Raw genomic sequence first — 20,826 nt, 5'->3', positions numbered from 1 at the left:
ATTTTGTTTTAAAGTTCATGATTTTTCATCTCACAATTCATTTGACTAAAAAAGTATGCCAATCATTGGTATCAGGATTGAGGCGGATAGTACTGCATACTTGAAAATCTCTTGCGTTCTACTCCCCTGTAAAAAAAGCAGTGCAAACTGAAGAGGGAAAAAAATCTGTACTTCTTTTTTTTTTCTTTTGTGCTGTCAGCTCTGAGTTGGTTTAGTGAGTAATTTTGCAAGGCTCGCTTCACTTTGTTTTGAGCAAGACTGAACCCAGTATTTCAAACAAAAGGCAGCCTGTTACTAACTTCTGGTTGCTAGGTGTGGTCTTCTTTCAAATTCTATAAAATCAGAAGCCCAAGGTTCCACTTCCAGCGTGAGCCGTTCAGAGAAGAATCTCTCTTTAGGTCTTTGGACGGAGGCAAAAAAAAAAAGGTAAGTCTTGGTTTTACATTTAGGTAGTTTTGGCTGTTTTGAAAACTTTTCCCATTACAGTGTTTAATGTTACTTCTGTGTAATTTATGGCTAGCTGCACTTACACCTTTGATAAATCTTTATGTAAAATTACACTGGCTATTTATATTTTAGGAATCAGAAATTGTAAATTAGTTTTATTTTTACTTAGTTAAGAAATACAATTTTAAAAACAAGGAAACTTTGCTTAATACTGGCTTATTGTACTGTTGGTGAGTTACCATGGAAAAGAAGGAAAGAATGTGTTTTTTCCTACAAGTTATGAGTCTCCAAGAGCTGTGTATGCTTTACATGGAAATCACGAAGGATGGTGGTGTCTGTGGGGAGCCAGGCCAGAAGAACCCAGACATAGGTTTCAGGGGTCTATCTCAAAATAGCAGAACTTAAATAATTTATTTTTTCTTTTGTAAAACAAAACAAAGCAAAACAAAAAAATAGATTCAGACCTCATAGTGGCAATTATGGCTTTTGTAATTAACATTTTGAAATTAATGTTATGTTCACTCATGCGGTGTAAGTAAATTAAAGGATCCACTTATTAATCATTTCATTTAGAGAGGGTGTGGCCACATTCTTTCTCCTGTAGTCTCTGTGTTTTAGGCTTTTCAAGTGCTGATTTGAAAACCTAAGGGCAAAGGAAGTATTTCCTCCTGGGTGGTGTCAGATAAGTTATCTCTTGCGAATGCCTGTACGGCCCTCTAAAAATATTCCACTTAGTAGCATCTTGATTGCTGAATGAGCTAATGGCCATAAAACTCCTTAGAAAAGCAAAAAGCATATCTAAAGTAGAGTTTTTACTGGTGTTGGATATATGTGCAAAAGTGAGAGATTTTGAATCCTAACCATATATTTGGCTATTGTTTATTACAAATGTTCCTTCAAGAATTTTTTCTTAGCTCATTCCGAATATTAAGTTAAATGACGTAACATATGATTTTTAGTGCTAGTTAATCAAAAAAGGTGTGCTTTTTCTTGCCTTGTTTGTGTCTAAAATTATGTATGGACCTTGAAAAAGTAATATTCTCCCCTGCTTGCAGGAATGTATTTTGGTAGGCACATTGCAAAACGATTCAAATGTGGTCATATGCTGGTTTCATAATTTCCAAATGGCCTCTTCTCCAGAAGTTATGCTAACCACCCTGTAGCCCCAGGCTCAACCACATCTGGCAGATATCTGACATTTGATGGATGTTGACAAAACTGTTAATAATAATATTATTAAGAAACCAGCTAGAGTTTCATGGTTATTAAATACTTTTTCAGTCAAATGGTCTGCAAAGATTGGTTTCTGTTTATGTTAGCTTGCTGAGCTGGTTTTTAATCCTCTCTAGACCCATTAATTGATGACATATTTAAAGCCATGGATGTATTATTTTTCAGTGATAAACCAAAAGCCGTTTTTTCAGTAAATGATTTCCTCTTTCCTTAAAATGGGAGAGATTTTTATCAGAAAGATCAGAACAGATACAATTTATATAATACCTTCATTCATTATGCTAATTTTCTCCACCTTCATCTGCTTGAGGTGAAATTTAAGACTGGCACTTCAGAGCTATAATGAATCTTAGCTACTGTGTATTTCAACACTCTTATTTTTATAAATGGAGGCCCTCTCCCCCACTGCCGAGAAGTTAAATGTTTTCTTGAGGGCAAACAGCCAGCTAAAGAGAGTCAAAGTAGGGCTCAGAGCTCCTCAATTCTTATTTTTACATCCTATAGTTGTGGATAGAAAATATTTGTTAAATTAGTATAGATATTTTTCCTGAATAATTAGCACTGATACAATATTTGTTCATTCAATAATGTTTATTAGCATACTAAGTACAAAGCATTCTGCCAGGGATTAGAGGTTCATAATGAATGGTAGGTTATCACTGCCCTCATGGAATGCTGCTATAAATATAGATAAGTAAATAGAAAGTGATAACGCAGAACAATAGGGACAAGTGTAGGAGTAAAGGCAGGATGCTTCGGGAGCACACAGAAGGTCGGTCACTCACCTCAGTGCTGGACCAAGGAAGGCCTCTTGGAGGATATCATGAGGTGTAGGCTGAGTCCTCACCAAGAAGCATCATTTAGGCAAAGGGAATTGGACATGGAGGATGAAACAGCATTCCAGGCAAAGGGAACACCTTACTCAAAAGTCTAGAAGCAAAACATTCATGAGACTACCTTTCATAAAGTGGCTCTTCGTAAGTCATGCCGTTGTACAGACTAATTGCGTTTTCTCAAACGAGTAGGTGTGGGAAAGACTTGTGAAATATATATTCGAGGGAAAAAACTATGCACAGGCCAAAGTATTGAAGAATAAACTCCCTTGGGCCGGGGTGAAACCTCCCACAGTCTCCATGGGTTAACTGTGAATGAATTTGATTCTTAAGTGTAAGCTATTAAAAATAACATTGATCTTGTCATCATCTTTTTGGTCACTAGTTTAAAAGCATATACAATATTTTGGAATCAGAAGGCATGGATTTATGTATGCCTTGATGCTTACCACTGGTATCTAGAAAACTGCCACAAGAAATTACACTTTGTTTACCCAGGTAGAAAATGGGAATAATGATGCTGTCCTCTGCAAGGATCAAATTTCTGCTGCTGTCTTTGCAGAACTCTGATCTTTCCCACTTGTCTCGAGGAAGGCATGATAGACCACAAAACTCAGTTTCCTCTGTCAGAAATTCTGGAAGTAGCCTTTCATGAAGCTGACAGAAATAGAAATTGTGGTTTTTAAAGTTATTAAAAACTGTTCTTCTGTAATAATTTCAAACCTTCAGAAGAGTTGCAAGAATACTGCACAGAATCACCATATACTTATTACCCAGGTTCCCCAAGTGTTAACCTTTCACCACATTTGCTTTCTCATTAATTCTTCCTTTTCCCCCTTCCACCCTCTATATAGTTTTTCTTTTCTGTATCATTTGAAAGAACACTGCAGATATGATGTCCCCGTGTCTCTAGATACTTCAACCATAGTGCAGTTTAAAAAAATCAGGAAATTATCTTTCATACAATAAGCCATAGTTTTCTCAAACTGTCCAGTTGGTACAATTGCTAATGTACCATTTCTGGAATACCTTTCTCTTACATTTAGTAAGCATGGCTCCCTCTCTGTCTAGCATCTTTTTATGCATATTTACCTTCTTTAATTTATTGCTGAATGAGAGGAAGAGAGCTCTTTTATGACACATACAAAAAAATGTTAATCCCTAAAAAGTTACACATTTTTTCATAGATAAATGAGATTGGTAGGCAGTGCATGTTCACAGATGATTAATTAGAAGAATTCTGGAATATTATTAATTTCCATATAGGTCAGCCTATGTATAAATGGTCAATTTCATCTTCAAATTCGATGATGTTAAAGACTGAGATAAACTTGGTTTCAGAGCTCATTGGTAGCCAGATTAAATATATATTGAGCCAAGGAAAATTAATAAAATAAGCTCTTAAGTACCTTGTACATGTTCTAAACATTGCAACTTAAAAGAAAGATGGAAAAAATAAAACCTGTTGTGAACTCAGAGGGTTATTAAATTCTTTTTTTACTGTACAGTTCTACTTCATAGACTAGATCATTCTCTGAATAGTAAAAATATATGACAAATATTTTATAGCATGTGGCAATCTATAAAACATGTTTGCACGTTTGTGATTTATTTATAGTTAAGAAATCTTACCTTCAAATTACTGAATGGGTTTAATCAAGTACAAAATGCTGGTTTTCATACAGAGGTTAGGTATTGAACACACAGAATGGTTTAGCAATACAATCTGAGCAAAATATTTTTGCTGTGGTATTTGTAAAGTGTGTTGCAACTATTCAAGCTTCTGTTAAAACATGTAGCTGCATTTGAGCACTTAACTAGCAGTACATGATCGAAACTACTTCCTTGAGCGTTTGTACATCCTGCCACAATCCTTGTGTCTTTAAGCTTTGCTGAGAGCTAGTGGATCTTGTTTGGCTGAATTGAGATTCCGTTTTCCTCTAATTGCTTTCCTGAGTAGGTTCTATTCAGGTTGCTTGACCATATTCCAGATCATACCTTCAGGCCATCCAAATGGTTTCAGACTAAAATCGAGGAACACAGAGGATATGTCACAAAGCTGTCTCCTCTATGGATACTCTTGTGTCAAACAAATTATTCAACCCCTTTGTTTTTGTTATTTTGTATCAAGTAATTAATAGAGCAATATCATTTTCTAGGCTTTCTCAAGTTTTTTTTTTTAAGAAACTGATGCATTATGTAAGCATTTTTAATTTTTTTTTTTTGTGGTACGCGGGCCTCTCACCGCCGCGGCCTCTGCCGCCGCGGAGCACAGGCTCAGCGGCCACGGCCCACGGGCCCAGCCGCTCCGCGGCACGCGGGATCCTCCCAGACCGGGGCACGAACCCGTGTCCCCTGCATCGGCAGGCGGACCCCCAACCACTGCGCCACCAGGGAAGCCCTATGTAAGCATTATTAAGTGAAAAAATTGTGAAGTAAAGTTTCCATAAAATTTATTTTGAAGTTGTGAGGCTCATTTTTTAAATTACTTTTGACAAGATCCTTAATCTCTTCTTTGATCTCTTTTGAAGCTTTTCTTTTCTAATTGAAAAGAGTGGAAATATTGGAACACATATTTCTATAATTGAGGGAAAAGTACTTTGTTAAGTGACCGATCATATCACTCATTTTGAGGATTCTACTTCATAAAGGGCATGGATGAGATGATAAAAATGGACATTTTAAATACCTGAAACCTTGCCAGAAATTGCAAGAGGTTTTGGATATGCCAATTAAGCAAAAGGAAAATGACACTCTCTGTGCCAACAGCAGTTGCGCCAGATTATAGTATAATAGGAACTAAAACCTTGTGCAAAATTGTACACCATGACTTTACCTCAGGAAATAACTTTAAATTTATCAGTTGCTTGAGGGGAAGAGATTAAGTGAGTACACAATATATTGGTTCTTCTCACAGATGACACAACAGTAATTTGAACAATCCCCATGATAATTAAGTGGAGATAGTTTCTGCTTTGGATATTAATTCTCTCACGTATTTAATCTCATTACTTGCAACTACAGCCATTTTTCAGCAGGTGTGGACTGAAACACTTTGCCTGAACATGCCATTAAGGAATCAGGTTATGGGTTTTACTCCTCATGAGTCATTTAGCTTCATAGCAAGAATTTAAAACTGCTAAGATTATCCTTCCAACCTCCTTCAGATGTACTCATGATAGCTGTCTCCAGAGAAATAAACAAAAGGGTATGGAGAGATAGATCAGTGTAGACCTGGAGCTTGAGCTCCTAAAAAAAAATCCCTAGACAAAAAGGGTCATTGATGGCTTCTTTTGTAGATAACGCAGAGAATGCATTAATTTTTAACGTACTTCAGGTTTTAAAAATATACATGTTTTATTAAATAAAAATATTGCTGAACCACGACAGCAAGTCAGGCAATTTTCTTTAAGATAGAGTTTTCCAAAAGAGGGCATGCATGGTGCAATTTCACTCTAATGAATCCTGTTAGAGCAAGGCACCTGCTATAAAATAATCCTTTTCTGGGTTTTTTATGTTGGGTAAAAAAAACACATGTAGGACTAGTATTTAGACAGCTCAAATAGGAAGAAATGTGAATGTAGTGATTTCTCCAGGTACTGAAATAATTTTATACCACGGAATGGAAAAGAAAACTGAATTATTTCGGGGAGAAATATCACCTGACTATCTTTCTATAGAGTTTTGAGTCTGAATCCACTCCCGCAGATTAGTCATAGATTATTTTACCTTATAAATGTCAGTATTATGCTCCTTCTCTACCCATTACTTTTGTTCAAGTCGTCATTAATCCTACATAGATTCTCCCACAACTTACTAAATGGTCTCTAATCTTCCGTCTTGCACATCTCCTAGCCATTCTCTAGGATACAGGATGACCTTTCTGAAATATAACTTTCTCTTTTAAAAATCCATTAATGTTTATCCAAACCTTTGGAAATATATTTAAACTTTTAAATTTGGGCTTCTGTTAACTTTTCTTGTTCTAGTAAACTTCTTTCAACTTCCCGAATGTGACAAGTTTCTCTCTGTTTTGTTCTCTTTAACTTTTCCGCTAATCTCAACTATTCTCGAGAGAGGCTCCGGTCACCAAGAACTTCCTCTAAGAATTGTTCTTAGCTTTTGAATTTTCTTAGGGAGAGCACACACTGGCTTCAAGTTCTTTGAGCCAAGGGATATTTCAATGTTTTTGCACCCTCAGTGCTTGGCATACAGTGGGTGGTCTGTAAATTTAGAGCAGTGAAGTGAAACACCAGCTCCTCTCTTCAGCCTATATGCTTACTAATAGAAGTCATCTGATCCCCAAAGTGAGTTATGAATATGCTGAGGAAGAGCTACGTTTCTGAGGGTATGGGTTTCTGTTCAAGGGTATTAGACTCTCTTTTAAAAAAACCCAAATCTAGCATTTTATGATGCTCCAAAGAATAATCCTGGAAAGTAAAGGCAAGGCTGCTCTATGTCTTGTGTATGTAAAGGGGTGGAGTGGTGTGTATATGTGGTGGGTTTGTGGTTTGTAAACGCATCGACCTGTTTTCTTTTCAGATCCTTCAAAAATGGCAATGGTAAATGAATTTCTCAAGCAGGCCTGGTTTATTGACAATGAAGAGCAGGAATACATTGTAAGTCAAGTGACAATAAAAGAACTTAGTTAAATATTAAAATAGAAACTAATATAAGTGAATGGACAGTAATTTATTTCTCTCTCATCCACAGAAAACTGTGAAAGGATCCAAAGGTGGTCCTGGGTCATCAGTGAGCCCCTGCCCTAGCTTTAATCCATCCTCAGATGTTGAGGCCTTGCATAAAGCAATCACAGCTAAAGGTAATTCTGTCTCCCCAAAACAGTCCCCTCCTAGGCATTTCAGAATAGCTACTAAAAAACAGACCTGTGCAATTTAAAGAGTCTTTTGTTTTGAAGATAAAAAGATTTCCTTGTCAATGAAGATATATTTCCTTTCTCAGCACTTGGGAAATTTTGGTCAAATCGGTAGAATATCTACTTCTACAACAGATATGCTGTTGTCACAAAGCTCATTTCTAACAGGCTCAATGCTGAAGTCAACACCTCTGCTCACATTTAGGGTTTAATCTAGGAAACAAACACTGCAACACTGAGGGCCAGGAACAATTTCTTCCTCCTCTCATTCAAATGAATGGAATGTCATCCCAAGTGCTTCCATTTGATATGCAGTATCGCATCCATATCCCAGTCTGGTAAAATTTGTACTTCTTAGTTTTGTTAAGAACTCCCTTTGAAGCATCTTGATAATGAACCATTTTATGTCGGTTGTTGATGATGAAGAAAATTGATTTTAGAAGTCTAGGGGCCCTTTATTTCCAGGTGTGGATGAAGCAACCATCATTGAAATTCTGACTAAGAGAAACAATGCCCAGCGTCAGCAGATCAAAGCAGCCTATCTCCAGGAAAAAGGAAAGGTAGGTTGGAGCGGTTAATTGAGATAATCAATTTCAGTCATATTTATGTTTAAGTATAGATTTTGAAGCACAGTTGCCTAGTTCTGTCAGTCTCTAACCACTGTTTTTCCATTACAACTAAGATTACTGTATTTATCCTCTTGGTTGCAATGTAATCAATTCTAGCAAATTTCCTGGTTTTATATATTGTTTTGTCATCTTGATTCTTTGCACATGTCATGTGGTGTTCTGTATTGGAGACAAGCCTTTAACTTGAACATAACAGACATCAAGATTACTATTGGCAATAAGAAATAGGTTCTGATTGAAATGTGTCTTCTGCTAAAACTTAAACTGAACTGTTTAATGTCTGAATGTAAAGTTTATACATATAATTCTATTTTAAAAGTAAGCTTTATATTTTTATACAAAAAATGGGCAATTTTTTTAAGGAGTACAGTTAGAAAGCTATTTGATGTCTGATTATAGTGCTTATTTGAACAGTGCAAATCCCAATGGTTGGAAAAGGTATTAATACATTATTTTTAAAGTATTCTTACTACTGTTTCTGTTAATACACAACCCCTATCTTTTGAGCTTTGTGATTTCTTCCCTGTATAAAGGATTGAGAACCCTGTCCTTTAAAAAATTATCAATGAATTCAGTAAATTTCATTCTAATCACTCTAGATCTAAAAGACTAAGATATTAAATATCAAGTACCCTTTTCTATGTAAAGGGAAGGAGCTCTAAAAAATGGTTGGGTTTAGGACTCAGTAAGACTATCTAAAGATCAGGTAACACCACATTACTGTTATCACCCTGCATGTTATTTACTAGAAGGTTATAACATCTCCTTGTTATAGCCCCTGGATGAAGCTCTGAAGAAAGCCCTCACAGGTAACCTTGAGACAGTTGCTTTGGCTCTGTTGAAAACTCCAGCCCAGTTTGATGCTGATGAGCTCCGTGCTGCCATGCGGGTAAATCATCTAATTTAAGCAAAACTCCTTTCCTCAAGAGAATGTCTAATCCACTGATGCCTCTTACTGTATTCTCAACAACTAGTATAGGGCCATCAATCAGTGGTTATAAAATGAATAAATAAATAAATGTTGGTGTTAACAACTATGTTATTTCCACTATCTTCATGATGTTATTGTATATCATAGATCTCTCTTTTTACGTATTTGCCCAAAATATTTGCTTTAAACCCATTTTGTTTTTAGAGCACTATAATAGATAGACCTTATTGTAATTATTAAATATTGTGGATATTTACTAAACACTGTGAGAAATTTACTAAATGTCAGATTTGAACAAATTTGGGGATACAAAAACTAGTTGATATTCTTGAATGAAGATTTTTCTACATTTTATTCTTCTTTTTCAATTCAGGGCGCTGGAACTGATGAAGACACTCTGAATGAAATTTTGGCATCAAGAACTAACAGAGAAATCAAAGAAATTAACAGAGTCTATAAAGAAGGTAAGTTTTAATGTCCAAGAACCCAAGTGCCTTAGTCGGAAAGGAAATCTGATATACTTCAAAAAAAAATTGAGTGTGGATGTTAATTATGGGGACTTTGGAAACTACATATTGACATATTTCTTCATTGTTTACCACATGTCTACCACACGCACATACTGTTACCAGACACATTAGAGCTGCTGGGGTTCAGATAAGGGACACAATTGTCTCAGCCCTCATCAAGTTTGCACTTTAATAAAAAATGTCCCTTTGGGACAAATGGCCACATATTATTGTAGTGGAAAACTCAGTTCAAAGAACTGAATTTAAAGAATTTCCTAAAAACATTTCTTATCTTTCTGAGGTTTATTTCATAAAAATGTCCCGTTGTCTTCCATTTTGAAAAGATAACAACAAAACACCCCAAACATTTGTCCTTGAAAAAGTACAGAGCTTGGTGCTTATAATTCTCTGATGGAAACTAACTTTACCATTATGAGCATAAATGACTCACTTACTTTCAACGTCCAGATAGATCCATGGGAATGAAAGACCAGCAGTGGCTCATGTTATCTATTCAGTGAAACATCTCATTTCAGTGGTATGTGCTACACTATAAAGGGTATCTGCAAGTGGGTCCTGGGCAGTGCTGGGCCTTTACTATTCTCCTTTTCTAGTTTCCTAAGTCCCCAGCTTTTTTGTTTTCCCAGCTTAATATGTAGCACCACAGAGGATATTTCTGCTTGATTTTAATACCAAACATAGAGAATACAATAGCCCTTGTGTATTATTTTCACAGCAATCTAATAAAGGAACCAGAATAAGGAAGCTTTTAACCTCATTTTCTGCAATTCATATCTCATTATCAGTATTTATCTTAACTCCATTTATCAGTGAAAACCATCAAGAGGGGCATTATTATTAGTTTTTTTCTTTGATAAAACATAGTTTACAAAGGTAAATATCCATAAATTATTCCCAATGTATAGTTCAATGACAGCTTATTAAATTGTTCTGTCTTCTAGTGAATTACAAATTCAGTTAATTTTTTGCCAATACGGCATAATTTTGCAAGTTAAGTATGGGTGTTTAACAAAGAAAAGTTTTACATCTATATCTAAGGTAGACGGGTATACATACACATATATATGCATAACTAAAATATATTACGTATAAGATATTTATCATTTTTTAAGTAAATAAATACTCTGTGTTCAAGCAAGTTCCTCTGGTTTATTCTTTTAAATAACTGTTCTATTCATCTCATTGCTTAAATTCTGGTATGTTTTATTTCCGAATTGGTTATTTAATAATGTACACCTATGCAATTTATTCTCGTTAGCAAAAGCTTTAGGGCTATAGCTTTTCATAGTATTATCCAAATTGTTTTAGTTGCCTTATAGGCAATAAATTTGATGATCAAAAATTTTGCTTGCTCTGATTCCTCAATTTTTATTTAAAAATGATAATATTTGAAATGTGTCCCATAAGTCATTGAACACTTGGCATTGCAAATTGTGAGCCAATATAGAGATGTCAGGTATTATTATTATCACCATTACTTATCACTAGTTTAATACAAAATATACTTTTCTTATTTCTCAGAACTGAAGAGAGATCTGGCTAAAGACATCACCTCAGACACATCTGGAGATTATCGGAAGGCTTTGCTTTCTCTTGCTAAGGTATAACTCAGATAGTTCAGGAAATGCCTCTTCTTTTATGAAAAGTAAAATCTTAGATTTCGTCTCTCTAGAAATGAGCAATTCATTCCTTTTCCCGCAAAGAATATTACTCATCTGATTTTAAGGGAATTAAGTAAATCATGTGATTACATGCTAGAAAACCACTTACAAAAGAATGGGATATTTTTCAGGGTGAACGATGTGAGGATCTTGCCATGGATGATGACTTGGCTGATACGGATGCCAGGGTAAGCAAGTACACACAAATACTCCTAGAATCCACTTTCCTTCTTCAAATAGGTCCTACCTGAGGTGAGGTACCACTTGAGGGCCTCCACATGAAAGCAAATCTGAAATCCTCCAAAAGGACAATAGTACCTAATGTCCATTCCCTGAATGATGCCTACCTTCCTGCATTCAAGCGGTCAAAGAGAGGAAATGTGGTCTTTATGTTTTCAGTAGATTGCACTATTCATGAAGCTGGAGAGGAATGAGAGAGAACAAGGAGAATTTGATTTGTTATTCCCAAGAATTGTTTTGTTGAGAAAACAGAATTTTTATTTTACCAGGTATAAGAAAGTAAAGTGGAAAGAATAAGCACATCTAATATTCTTTTAACAGTGAACATTGGTTTAGAGGTGTAAGTTTATATTGTAAAAGTATTATTGTAATGACATTAAAATTATAAAAATTATAACATTTATATGCTTTCAAGCATATTGTTATATATAGTTTCAGCGAGGTTGCTTTTTATTTATACATCAATCCATTGGCAACATTAGAAAAAACTGTGTTATTTTAGGGCCTGGAATTTTTGTTAAAAAAAAAAAAAGACAGCTATTATTTACATATGCCTTCCTCATGGGATAGTATTCTCTACAAATTCATCACAGTGAATTAGTAAGAATGGAAACTTATTTGATCACCTCCACTCACTGTACCAGTACATTATCCTGCACATAATAAGCATTTATTAACTTTTGTTGAATGAATGCATATATATCAGATGTTTGCTTGGAAAGTCCAGGATAACTTCTTATGCCCGTTGGAAATTTGACCATTTTAATAGAAATTGTGCAGTCATACCAAAGAACCAAAGTTAGCATTTGAATAGTTGCCCATAGTAAGAAATTACTCTTTTTTGCTTGTGATATTTGTGAATTTGCTTTCCCTTTTAAGGCTATCAGGGCTCTTAGATGTATATTTATGGCAGCTACATGGATTAGTGTGACCCAGGAAGAGGATGGTAATTAACATTTCAAAGTTAATAGAGCATGTTTGTGACAATAAGGCAGGGATTATCTTTTTCATTTGCAAAAGAGGAAAATCTGTAGTTTAATAAGGTGAAACTATTTATCTAAGATTGCAGAGCTATTAAGTGGCACAGTCAGAATTTGAGTACAGAAATTCTAACATCAAAATTCAAGATCTAGGTAATGGTTGAATTATTGACTTACCAGTACCATTTGCTGAAAACTACTTTGAACAATTAAAAGTAAAATTAAAAATTAGACAGTCCCTTGGAGTTGCCTTGATACAGAGTGCAATCTTAAAGCAATTTTATTTAACAAACATTTATTCTGCAAACACATATTCAGTCTCTAGGGTTCGCAAGGCACCTTGAGAGATACTGTGGAAAATACTTGACAAAATAGGGTTCCCATCTTTAAGGAACTTAAAATCTTAGCATTGCCTACTCTGATTGTATTGGACACAAAGCAGCTGCTGCCTCCAAAATCTTTGAAGAGATCTAACATTCTTGTGCAGATAGCAAGTTAACAGATAGTCAAGTGTTTACTTTTGTGTTTCTTGACAGGCCTTATATGAAGCAGGAGAAAAAAGAAAAGGGACAGATGTTAATGTGTTCACCACCATTCTTACCACCAGAAGCCCTTCCCATCTTCGCAGAGGTAAGAATAAAACAAATGTTTCCTGCGATTGTTTATAGAAGATGCAGGGGGTTTTTAGGACAAATAAGAGAAAGAAAAGAGAGAAATCTTAATCATTGTCACTCTGATACCAAATGGATGCAGTGTTCCTGACCCCTTCTTGCTATTTGTGCATTTGTCCAGCTTTGTACCACCACCATTTTGTAGTATTTGAAACACATTTTATGACTTTGGCATGTAGAACATTAGTTGGTTATTTTTACTATTTCCTTTCCCTAAAATATTTGGAATAGGTCTGACAACATATACACATACAACAGAACAAATGAAAGTACAATGAAGAAAAACAAAAAAAACTCATGGTTGAGTGAAGAAAAGAGTATCTAGATGCTGCAGAAACAAAAACCAAAAAAAGAGTTCTTGCCTTTGATCACAGGATTTACCTCTTGACTTCTGGAAGTCAAGGCAAAGGGAAGGTCATAACAATTACCTAAAGTTTATTATTTTTATAACAGCACTCCGATTTCTAATGTTAAAATTAAGAGAAATCTACTACACAGATCTTTATATAAGGAAAGATCCATTTGTTATGGCACTTGTCTCTGATGTAGTGTTATGGATGTCAATCACATGCCACTTCTAATAAATGTCAACATTTGCAAAAATTTCCCCCAAATATACAGAAGCACCAAAATAGCCATGGAATTTACATTCCTCAGAGAAGATGAAGTATCCAAAATATGCTCCGTTGAATAATTAGCTTTAAAATGTGTTATTTGAAGTTCAGTCCTCCTAAGGAATACTTTGACTCAGTTTTCCTGATTTTGCTCAAGTTTGCTAAAGAATAGGATGTTTTGTACATTTCTTAGTTTAAATTTAATATTCAGTGTTTCAGAAGTACTCCAAGTACAGTAAGCATGACATGAACAAAGTTCTGGACCTGGAGTTGAAAGGTGACATCGAGAAATGCCTCACAGTTATTGGTATGTAGTCCTGGAGGGGGAAGAGTTTTCTAACTTGAAATTGCATTGTCAATGCTGTCCCATAATTTACAAAATAAAATATAACAAAACAAAACAAAAACTCAGATGTAATTTATATTTCAAATAGAGGCAACATGTAAGATAACGGCAATAAATATTTAGCTAATGTTACACAATGGCCTTGTTAGTAGTAACAGATATTATTTCCTTTTTTAGAAAGATGGGCAGGTGGACAGTACTTACTGAGCACCTTACTTATACTACCATGCAATACACCAGGCTGGGCATGGCGCAAAGGAAATTCAAAATGGTCATTAAGAGCATAGGATTTGGAATTAAATAAATGCAGATCCACATTCTGGTCTGTCACTTGCTAACTGAGTAATCTTGGGCAAGTCCAAAGGATTTGATTCAGTAAGTCCCTGGTGGCTTCTGAAAAGGTCTTCAGAAGAAAAGGATTTTAAAGGTTTCCCATTTTATTCAGATGACCAGTCAAGGTTTGGAAACCTGCATTTTAAAGCAGTGCTTCTCAAACATTAATGTGCGTATGAATCCCTTGGGAAGATTGTTAAAATGCAGATTCCAATTCAGTAGGTCTGGGGTGGGGCCTGGATTCTGCGTTTCTAACAAGCTCTTAGTTGATGCCAATTCTTTTGGTCCATAGACCACACTTTGAGTATCAAGGTAGAGAATCATACCAACTGACATATCTGTTAGTATTTTATAATATTTGGCAGCTGCCTTATATTTTAAGACTGTCTTGTTCCACTTAAAATTTTTTTCTTATTACAACAATAGGAACCATTTCTTCCATGCCAGCATGACCTTTAACACCTACTAGCTTCCCTGTTTCCATGAAGAGTATACTCAGGATAGCATGAAATACTGAAGTTGCTAATGGGTAGATTTAAGATAATAGGAAAAAAGTGATGTTGTCAGAGGACAGAATATTCAAAGTCACCATCTAGAGAATAGCTTCTTATAAGCCAAATATCCCATATTGGTAGGAAGGGTAAGGAACAGGAATGGAGAATAGAATCTTACTTGCAAAACTCTGTATTCTTGTTTCTGTCACATGCATCTTTCTTTTTTTGGTGGTAAATATGTCAACTAAAATATACCTCTCTTGCAGTGAAGTGTGCCACAAGCAAATCAATGTTCTTTGCTGAGAAGCTTCATCAGGCCATGAAGGTAACTTTCAACATATGTGATTTGCTTAGGGAAAAAAATTATGGTGTATGGAAAGAAGAACAGAAAACCTCATATTGTTTGAAAATTACACTTATTTTGAGATCTTTCCATTAAAAAGAATTACTTTTCCATCCAATGCAAGAGGTAATATACTTCCTTATTAGAATAAAATTCTCTGTTAGATTCGTTATGTTCTTTTATAGGTAAGATAGTAAGGTGAGCTTGAATGTAATTTGTAGATTACTCATGATTTAAATAAAACTTCAGTTGGCAGAGGAAGGGTGATATACTTCCTCATTTAATGTATGATTTTAGTAACCTACTTCTGCTAAGGTTGTAAGTTGCACAATCTCCCCCTTTCTAAGCTTCATTTATCTTTTTTATTATTCTGTCTTCCATGCCATTGCTTTATATGTCATTCTAAGATTTTTAAATTTTGTTCTAAGATCACTGAAGTGGAAGGTGTTATTAAGATGTATTTGAGATACCTTAACCACTTCACTTTATCATTTAGCATGCATCTTATTATATAGGATGTCACCTCCATGCTTGTATTGTGACAAGTTATGAAATTGTCTTTTTTTTTTCCTTTGCCACTCCAAAATAAGGAAGTCTTCAGAGAGCGATCTAACTATTCAATTAATAGGAAGGAGTTCCTATGAAATGATAGGCATTGTGCTACTAGGTATCAGTAGTAGGCAGTACAGTCCCTGACCCCATGCCTGCTGTTATCTAGTGAGGTAATTAGATGGGTAACAATGAAAACCTAGTATTGTAAAAGAGCAGAAGAGGGGCCTGTGCCCCAGACTTTGGAAATCAATGTAGCCTTGCTGTCAGCTAAACTAAGACCTGATATTTGAAAAGGAAATAGCCAGAGGAGAGCAGAAGTGGACGAGATGAAGGGATAAAGCAAGACTGGTCCAGGAGGAGATATCATGTCTCTTTCAGGATAGTAAACATAATTAGAGTGATGGTGCCTGGTGGAAGAAGTTGTAGAATTAGGCAGGGCATGGTAAGCCCAGATAAAATGATTGGTTTTCATCCTAAAAGCAGCAGAAGGCCATTGAAGGGTTTTAAATAGATGAATGGGAAGATCAGATTTATAATTTAGAAAGTTTACTTCATTTGTAATTATTGAATAGTTTAGACAGAGGAAAGACTGGGTGGTAGAAGACCAATTAGGAGGTTATGAAAGCTCGTATATATGCTGCAGATATCACAGTTTGGTTTGTGTCATTTTATTACCACTTGTGTAAAGTGTGTGTGTGTATTTTAATGTGGTGATAGTTTCTCCATAGAAACTATATAGGTGAGCAAAAGAGCTTCACATTCAAACCCATATCCTCCCTTATTAAGAGTATGCTCTGAACATGAGGGACACTTACCATCATTTGTTTTGGACAGGGTATTGGAACTCGTCATAAGACACTGATCAGGATTATGGTTTCCCGTTCTGAAATCGACATGAATGACATCAAAGCATGCTATCAGAAGTTGTATGGCATCTCTCTCTGCCAAGCCATCCTGGTATGTTGTGATTTTCATAATGCTAACCCCACAAATGACAATACTTTTGCAGCTTCTTCAAAGAGAAAGGCTGACTTATTGTATCTGTAAATTTCATATGTAAGATTAATTTGTTATATTAAGATACAGGGACTTCCCTGGCGGTCCAGTGGTTAAGACTCGGCACTTCTACTGCAAGGGGTGCGGGTTCGATCCCTGGTCAGGGAACTAAGATCCTGCATGCCATGTGGTACAGCCAAAATATAAAAATTTTTTTAAAAGATACATAATTTAAAGTAAACTGAACTATCACTGGTAAAATCTACTAGTGAGTTCTATAATGAAAGACTCTGCAAATTTTTCAATAGTCATGGAAACAGTTTCCCATACATACATTTAGCAATCAAAATATTTTAGTAGAGAGATATTATGATTTATATAATGATTTATGATCAATGAATACTGATCAGAGAATTTGAAACATTTTATTCTAACTTTTTCCTTAATTTTGTCATATGTGAAATATATAAAATACATGTTCAAGTTAAGAAGTAAAAAAAGACAAGTCAAGGGGTTTTGAACTTAATGAAAGATAAGTGACTGTTTAAATTCAATTTGGCATTTATATTGGATAACTAAAATCTACCAAGAAAAAGTGAGAATATCATGGGCTTATAACTTTCACTCTGGTTGAGCAAGCCAGAGGTGATACGAAATTATATTGTGTTATACTTAATTCTGTGTGGTATTTCATTCTTGGAAAATAATGGCTCTAATATATAACATGATCAATTCAGAGAAGTTTGCAATCTGAATTTTGAAAGCTATTGCTTTTCATATAATAATTAAAATATCAGTTATCTGCTATATGAATTATATTATTTAATTAAATAAGTGATATTCTTATCCAAGATCCTAGAAAATAGATGTACTGTGATGTATGTTCTACAACTGTTAAGTCTAATACAGTAATTATTCTACAATTTAAAAATACCTTCTATTGATTATGGTTTCAGGTATCATTAAGTATACTTTATTTTTTATCAACAGGATGAAACCAAGGGAGATTATGAAAAAATCCTGGTGTCTCTCTGTACAGGAGACTAAACATTCCTTTGATGATCTCAAGCTTTTTGATCAGAAGACTTATTAACCATATCTTTCCATTCCATATCATAGATTTAAATAGGAAAGTTTCTTCAACAGGAATATGATCTAGTAACTCCTTCCTAAAAAGTATAGCCTATAAATCATTTTTTATTTCAACTCTATATAATAGAGATAAGTTTTTTAAAAATATATTTACTCCAAACTATAAAACCCCATAAAGAGGTTGTTCTAGTAACATTGCTTGAGAAAGATGTTTATGTCACAGAAATTAAAATGGTTTAACAGGACAATTGGTGTGTCATTGGGTCTTCTATTCTGATTTTCTTTTGCGTGTAATGCAGTTGTTTAATTTGATATCAAGGGACAGGAGCCTGAATTCTAAATTATAATCCTCTAATGAAATAGATTTTACATATTAAACAAAATAAAGTATTCACAGAGTTAGAAAATGAACTTCATACATTTTACCATCTGGGTACAGATTATTGAGAGAGTATCTTTGTATAATAATGGATTTATTGCATCAGCATTGTAACAATTGGATATTCTGCTATATTTCATGAACCAGTATAAAGATGAAATAGCAACAGCAATAAAAATTCCTCACTTTTTAAAAAATGGTAGTTGCATATTTTCTAAGAGACAATCAAACTGCTTTCCAGAGTGGCTGTACCATTTTACTTTCCCATCATAAATGTATGAGTAATCTAGTTTCTCCTGTCCACAACCTCACTAGCATTTGATATTGTCACTATTTTGTATTTTGGCATTGTTTATTTTTTATTGTTGACTTTTGAGAATTCCTTATGTATTCTACATATTAGTCCTTTGTCAAATATGTGGTTTGCAAATATTTTCTCAGTCTATAGCTTGTATTCTTATCTTCTTAATAGAGAAAGACTTTCTCAGAGGAAACATTTCAAGTTTTAATGAGATTCAAGTTTTCAATTTTTCCTTTCATTGATTTTGCTGTTGGTGTCACATCTACAGACTCTTTGCCTAACCTTTGGCCCTGAAGATTTTCTCCTGTCTTTCCTAAAAGTTTTATAGTTTTCCATTTTACATTTCAGTTTGTGATCCATTTTGAATTAATTTTTGTGTAAAGTGTGAGATCATACCTTGGTCAAAATTTTTTTTTTTTTTTTGCTTATGACTATCCAGTTGCTCTCATACCATTTTTTGAAAAGGTAGTTTTTCTTCCATTAAATTGCTTTTGCACATTCGTAAAAAAAAAAAAAACTCAGTTATTTTCCTCTCAGAGAATTCTTACCACATAGGTGGTAATTTAATTTATCCATTCCCAAAAGAATTGAGTTGGGTATTTGAATTTCTGACTATTCTCACCTTCATTCACCTGACTGTAGCTTTATTTTCCTTAATTACTGTCCTTCACTTTCCTCCATGGACACCTGTCCCACGCATCTTACGGAACAACCATGATGACTTGGCGCATAACGTATTAGCCAAACTGAGGCTGGCCATACTGAGATATGCTGCTTATTACAGCACTGATTTTTTTAGTTCTTTTGTTATTATTCATGACACCTTCCTTGCGTGCTGGATTGAGAAGGAGAAGTACCTGAGAGGGAACCTGAGGCTGGTTCATTGAGACAAGATGGATTTATCCAGGTATGTTTGTTATCACTGTTCTAAACAAGATCAAGGTGGTACAAATATTTCTGCCAGTTAAGATTGCATACACACTCTTCCTCTTCCAAATTAATTTTAAAGAAACTGCCTCACCTAGTTATTCTTCTTTGCCTATCTTAACCATCCCTGTCCATTATCTGCTCTTTTCTGCTCTCCTCTGGAAGATGACTTCTGAACACTTTACCCTGCGGGCTCTCTTACCTTCTGACTTCTGGCTGAATTCAGCCCTTTGGGGGAGCTGGTAGAAGATGGGAGATCAGGAGGAGATATCCCTCTGCTCTCCTCCCTGATTCTACACAGATTTATTAACGTGTGTTCTTCTACAATTATAACATCTTTTGGTTGGCCAAGCTCTCAACACTTTGCTTTCTTGTCACTTGGGTCCTGGAATTCCTGCTGGTGCTGACCCTTGGGTGCTGCAACATTCCATGTTGGTTCCTTTAACCTGCTCCCACCTCTGTAAATAGTCCCTTATTTAAAACTATCACAAAACTCCCAGCTTGATGTGCCAGCCATTTCCAGCTAGGACCCTGTATGATGATACTTTCCAAAGGTGCTAGCTAGCCTAATTATTTTGTCAAAAACTACTTGAGAGGCTCCTGACTAAATTCTAGGCTCTAGAATAGGTAAGTGGATACACACTTGAATAGGAGAGTATGTAGTAAGTAGAGATATAAAAAAACATTTTAGAAGATAAAAATATATAGCTCTCTATGATCCATGAAAGAAAAAATTAATTAGACTTCATTAAAATTAAAAACTTCTGCTCTGTAAAAGATACTGTTAAGAAAATGAGAAAACAAGGCACAGACTGGGAGAAAATCTTTGAAAAAACAATATCTGATAAAAGACTGGTATCCACAACACACAAAATAACTCTTAAAACTCAACATAAGAAAACAGCCTAATTTAAAAATGAGCAAAAGATCTCAACAGGCACTTCACCAGAGAAGATACACAGATGCTAAATAAGCATATGAAAAGACACTCAACATCATATGTCATTGAATGGAAAATTAAAATAATGAAATACCACTACACATTTATTTGAATGGCCAAAATCCATTCCAAGTGGAGTAACAGAAAAATCTCATTCATTGCTCATAAGAATGCAAAATAGGGCTTCCCTGGTGGCGCAGTGGTTGAGAGTCCGCCTGCTAACGCAGGGGACACGGGTTCGTGCCCTGGTCCGGGAAGATCCCACGTGCCGTGGAGCGGCTGGGCCCGTGAGCCATGGCCGCTGAGCCTGCGCGTCCGGAGCCTGTGCTCCGCAACAGGAGAGGCCTGCATACTGCAAAAAAAAAAAAAAAAGAATGCAAAATAGTACAGCCATTTTGGAAGACAGTTTGGCAGTTTCTTACAAGTTAAAGATAGTCTTATACAATTTAGCGATCACACCGCTAGGTATTTACCCAAA

At 35.2% G+C, this 20,826-nt stretch overlaps 1 protein-coding gene across 4 annotated transcripts; it reads left to right on the top strand.

Annotated features, from left to right (window-relative positions):
• The first annotated feature begins 252 nt into the window (after positions 1-252).
• Positions 253-18,049, top strand: ANXA1 (annexin A1). 4 transcript variants are annotated; one of them, XM_032634463.1, is made up of 14 exons: positions 261-426; positions 2,450-2,452; positions 7,056-7,132; positions 7,227-7,335; positions 7,855-7,949; positions 8,794-8,907; positions 9,323-9,413; positions 11,001-11,080; positions 11,272-11,328; positions 12,897-12,990; positions 13,857-13,952; positions 15,085-15,143; positions 16,548-16,670; positions 17,700-18,049. In XM_032634463.1, the coding sequence occupies exons 3-14, from the start codon at positions 7,067-7,069 to the stop codon at positions 17,754-17,756; spliced, it is 1,041 nt and encodes a 346-aa protein (XP_032490354.1). In that variant the 5' UTR covers positions 261-426; positions 2,450-2,452; positions 7,056-7,066; the 3' UTR covers positions 17,757-18,049. The 4 variants fall into 4 exon arrangements, 3 of the variants coding, with proteins under 3 accessions (XP_032490355.1, XP_032490354.1, XP_032490353.1); XM_032634462.1 differs by lacking the exon at positions 2,450-2,452 and having other exon boundaries at positions 261-425; positions 7,054-7,132; XR_004350311.1 differs by lacking the exon at positions 2,450-2,452 and having other exon boundaries at positions 253-426; positions 15,085-16,670.
• Positions 18,050-20,826: the final 2,777 nt, after the last annotated feature.

Source organism: Phocoena sinus, chromosome 6 (assembly GCF_008692025.1).
Source record: "Phocoena sinus isolate mPhoSin1 chromosome 6, mPhoSin1.pri, whole genome shotgun sequence".
Lineage (NCBI taxonomy): Eukaryota > Metazoa > Chordata > Mammalia > Artiodactyla > Phocoenidae > Phocoena > Phocoena sinus.
Note: the sequence above shows the minus strand (reverse complement) of the source record. Positions and strands in the feature narration are given on the sequence as shown.

Bases quoted from the DNA above. Each gene is read 5' to 3' on its own strand.
- ANXA1 (XM_032634462.1), top strand. From the start codon at position 7,067: ATGGCAATGGTAAATGAATTTCTCAAGCAGGCCTGGTTTATTGACAAT. The intron at 11,329-12,896 runs GTAAGCAAGTAC...GTTTCTTGACAG, and splicing joins TGGCTGATACGGATGCCAGG to GCCTTATATGAAGCAGGAGA. The intron at 12,991-13,856 runs GTAAGAATAAAA...TTTAATATTCAG, and splicing joins CCCTTCCCATCTTCGCAGAG to TGTTTCAGAAGTACTCCAAG.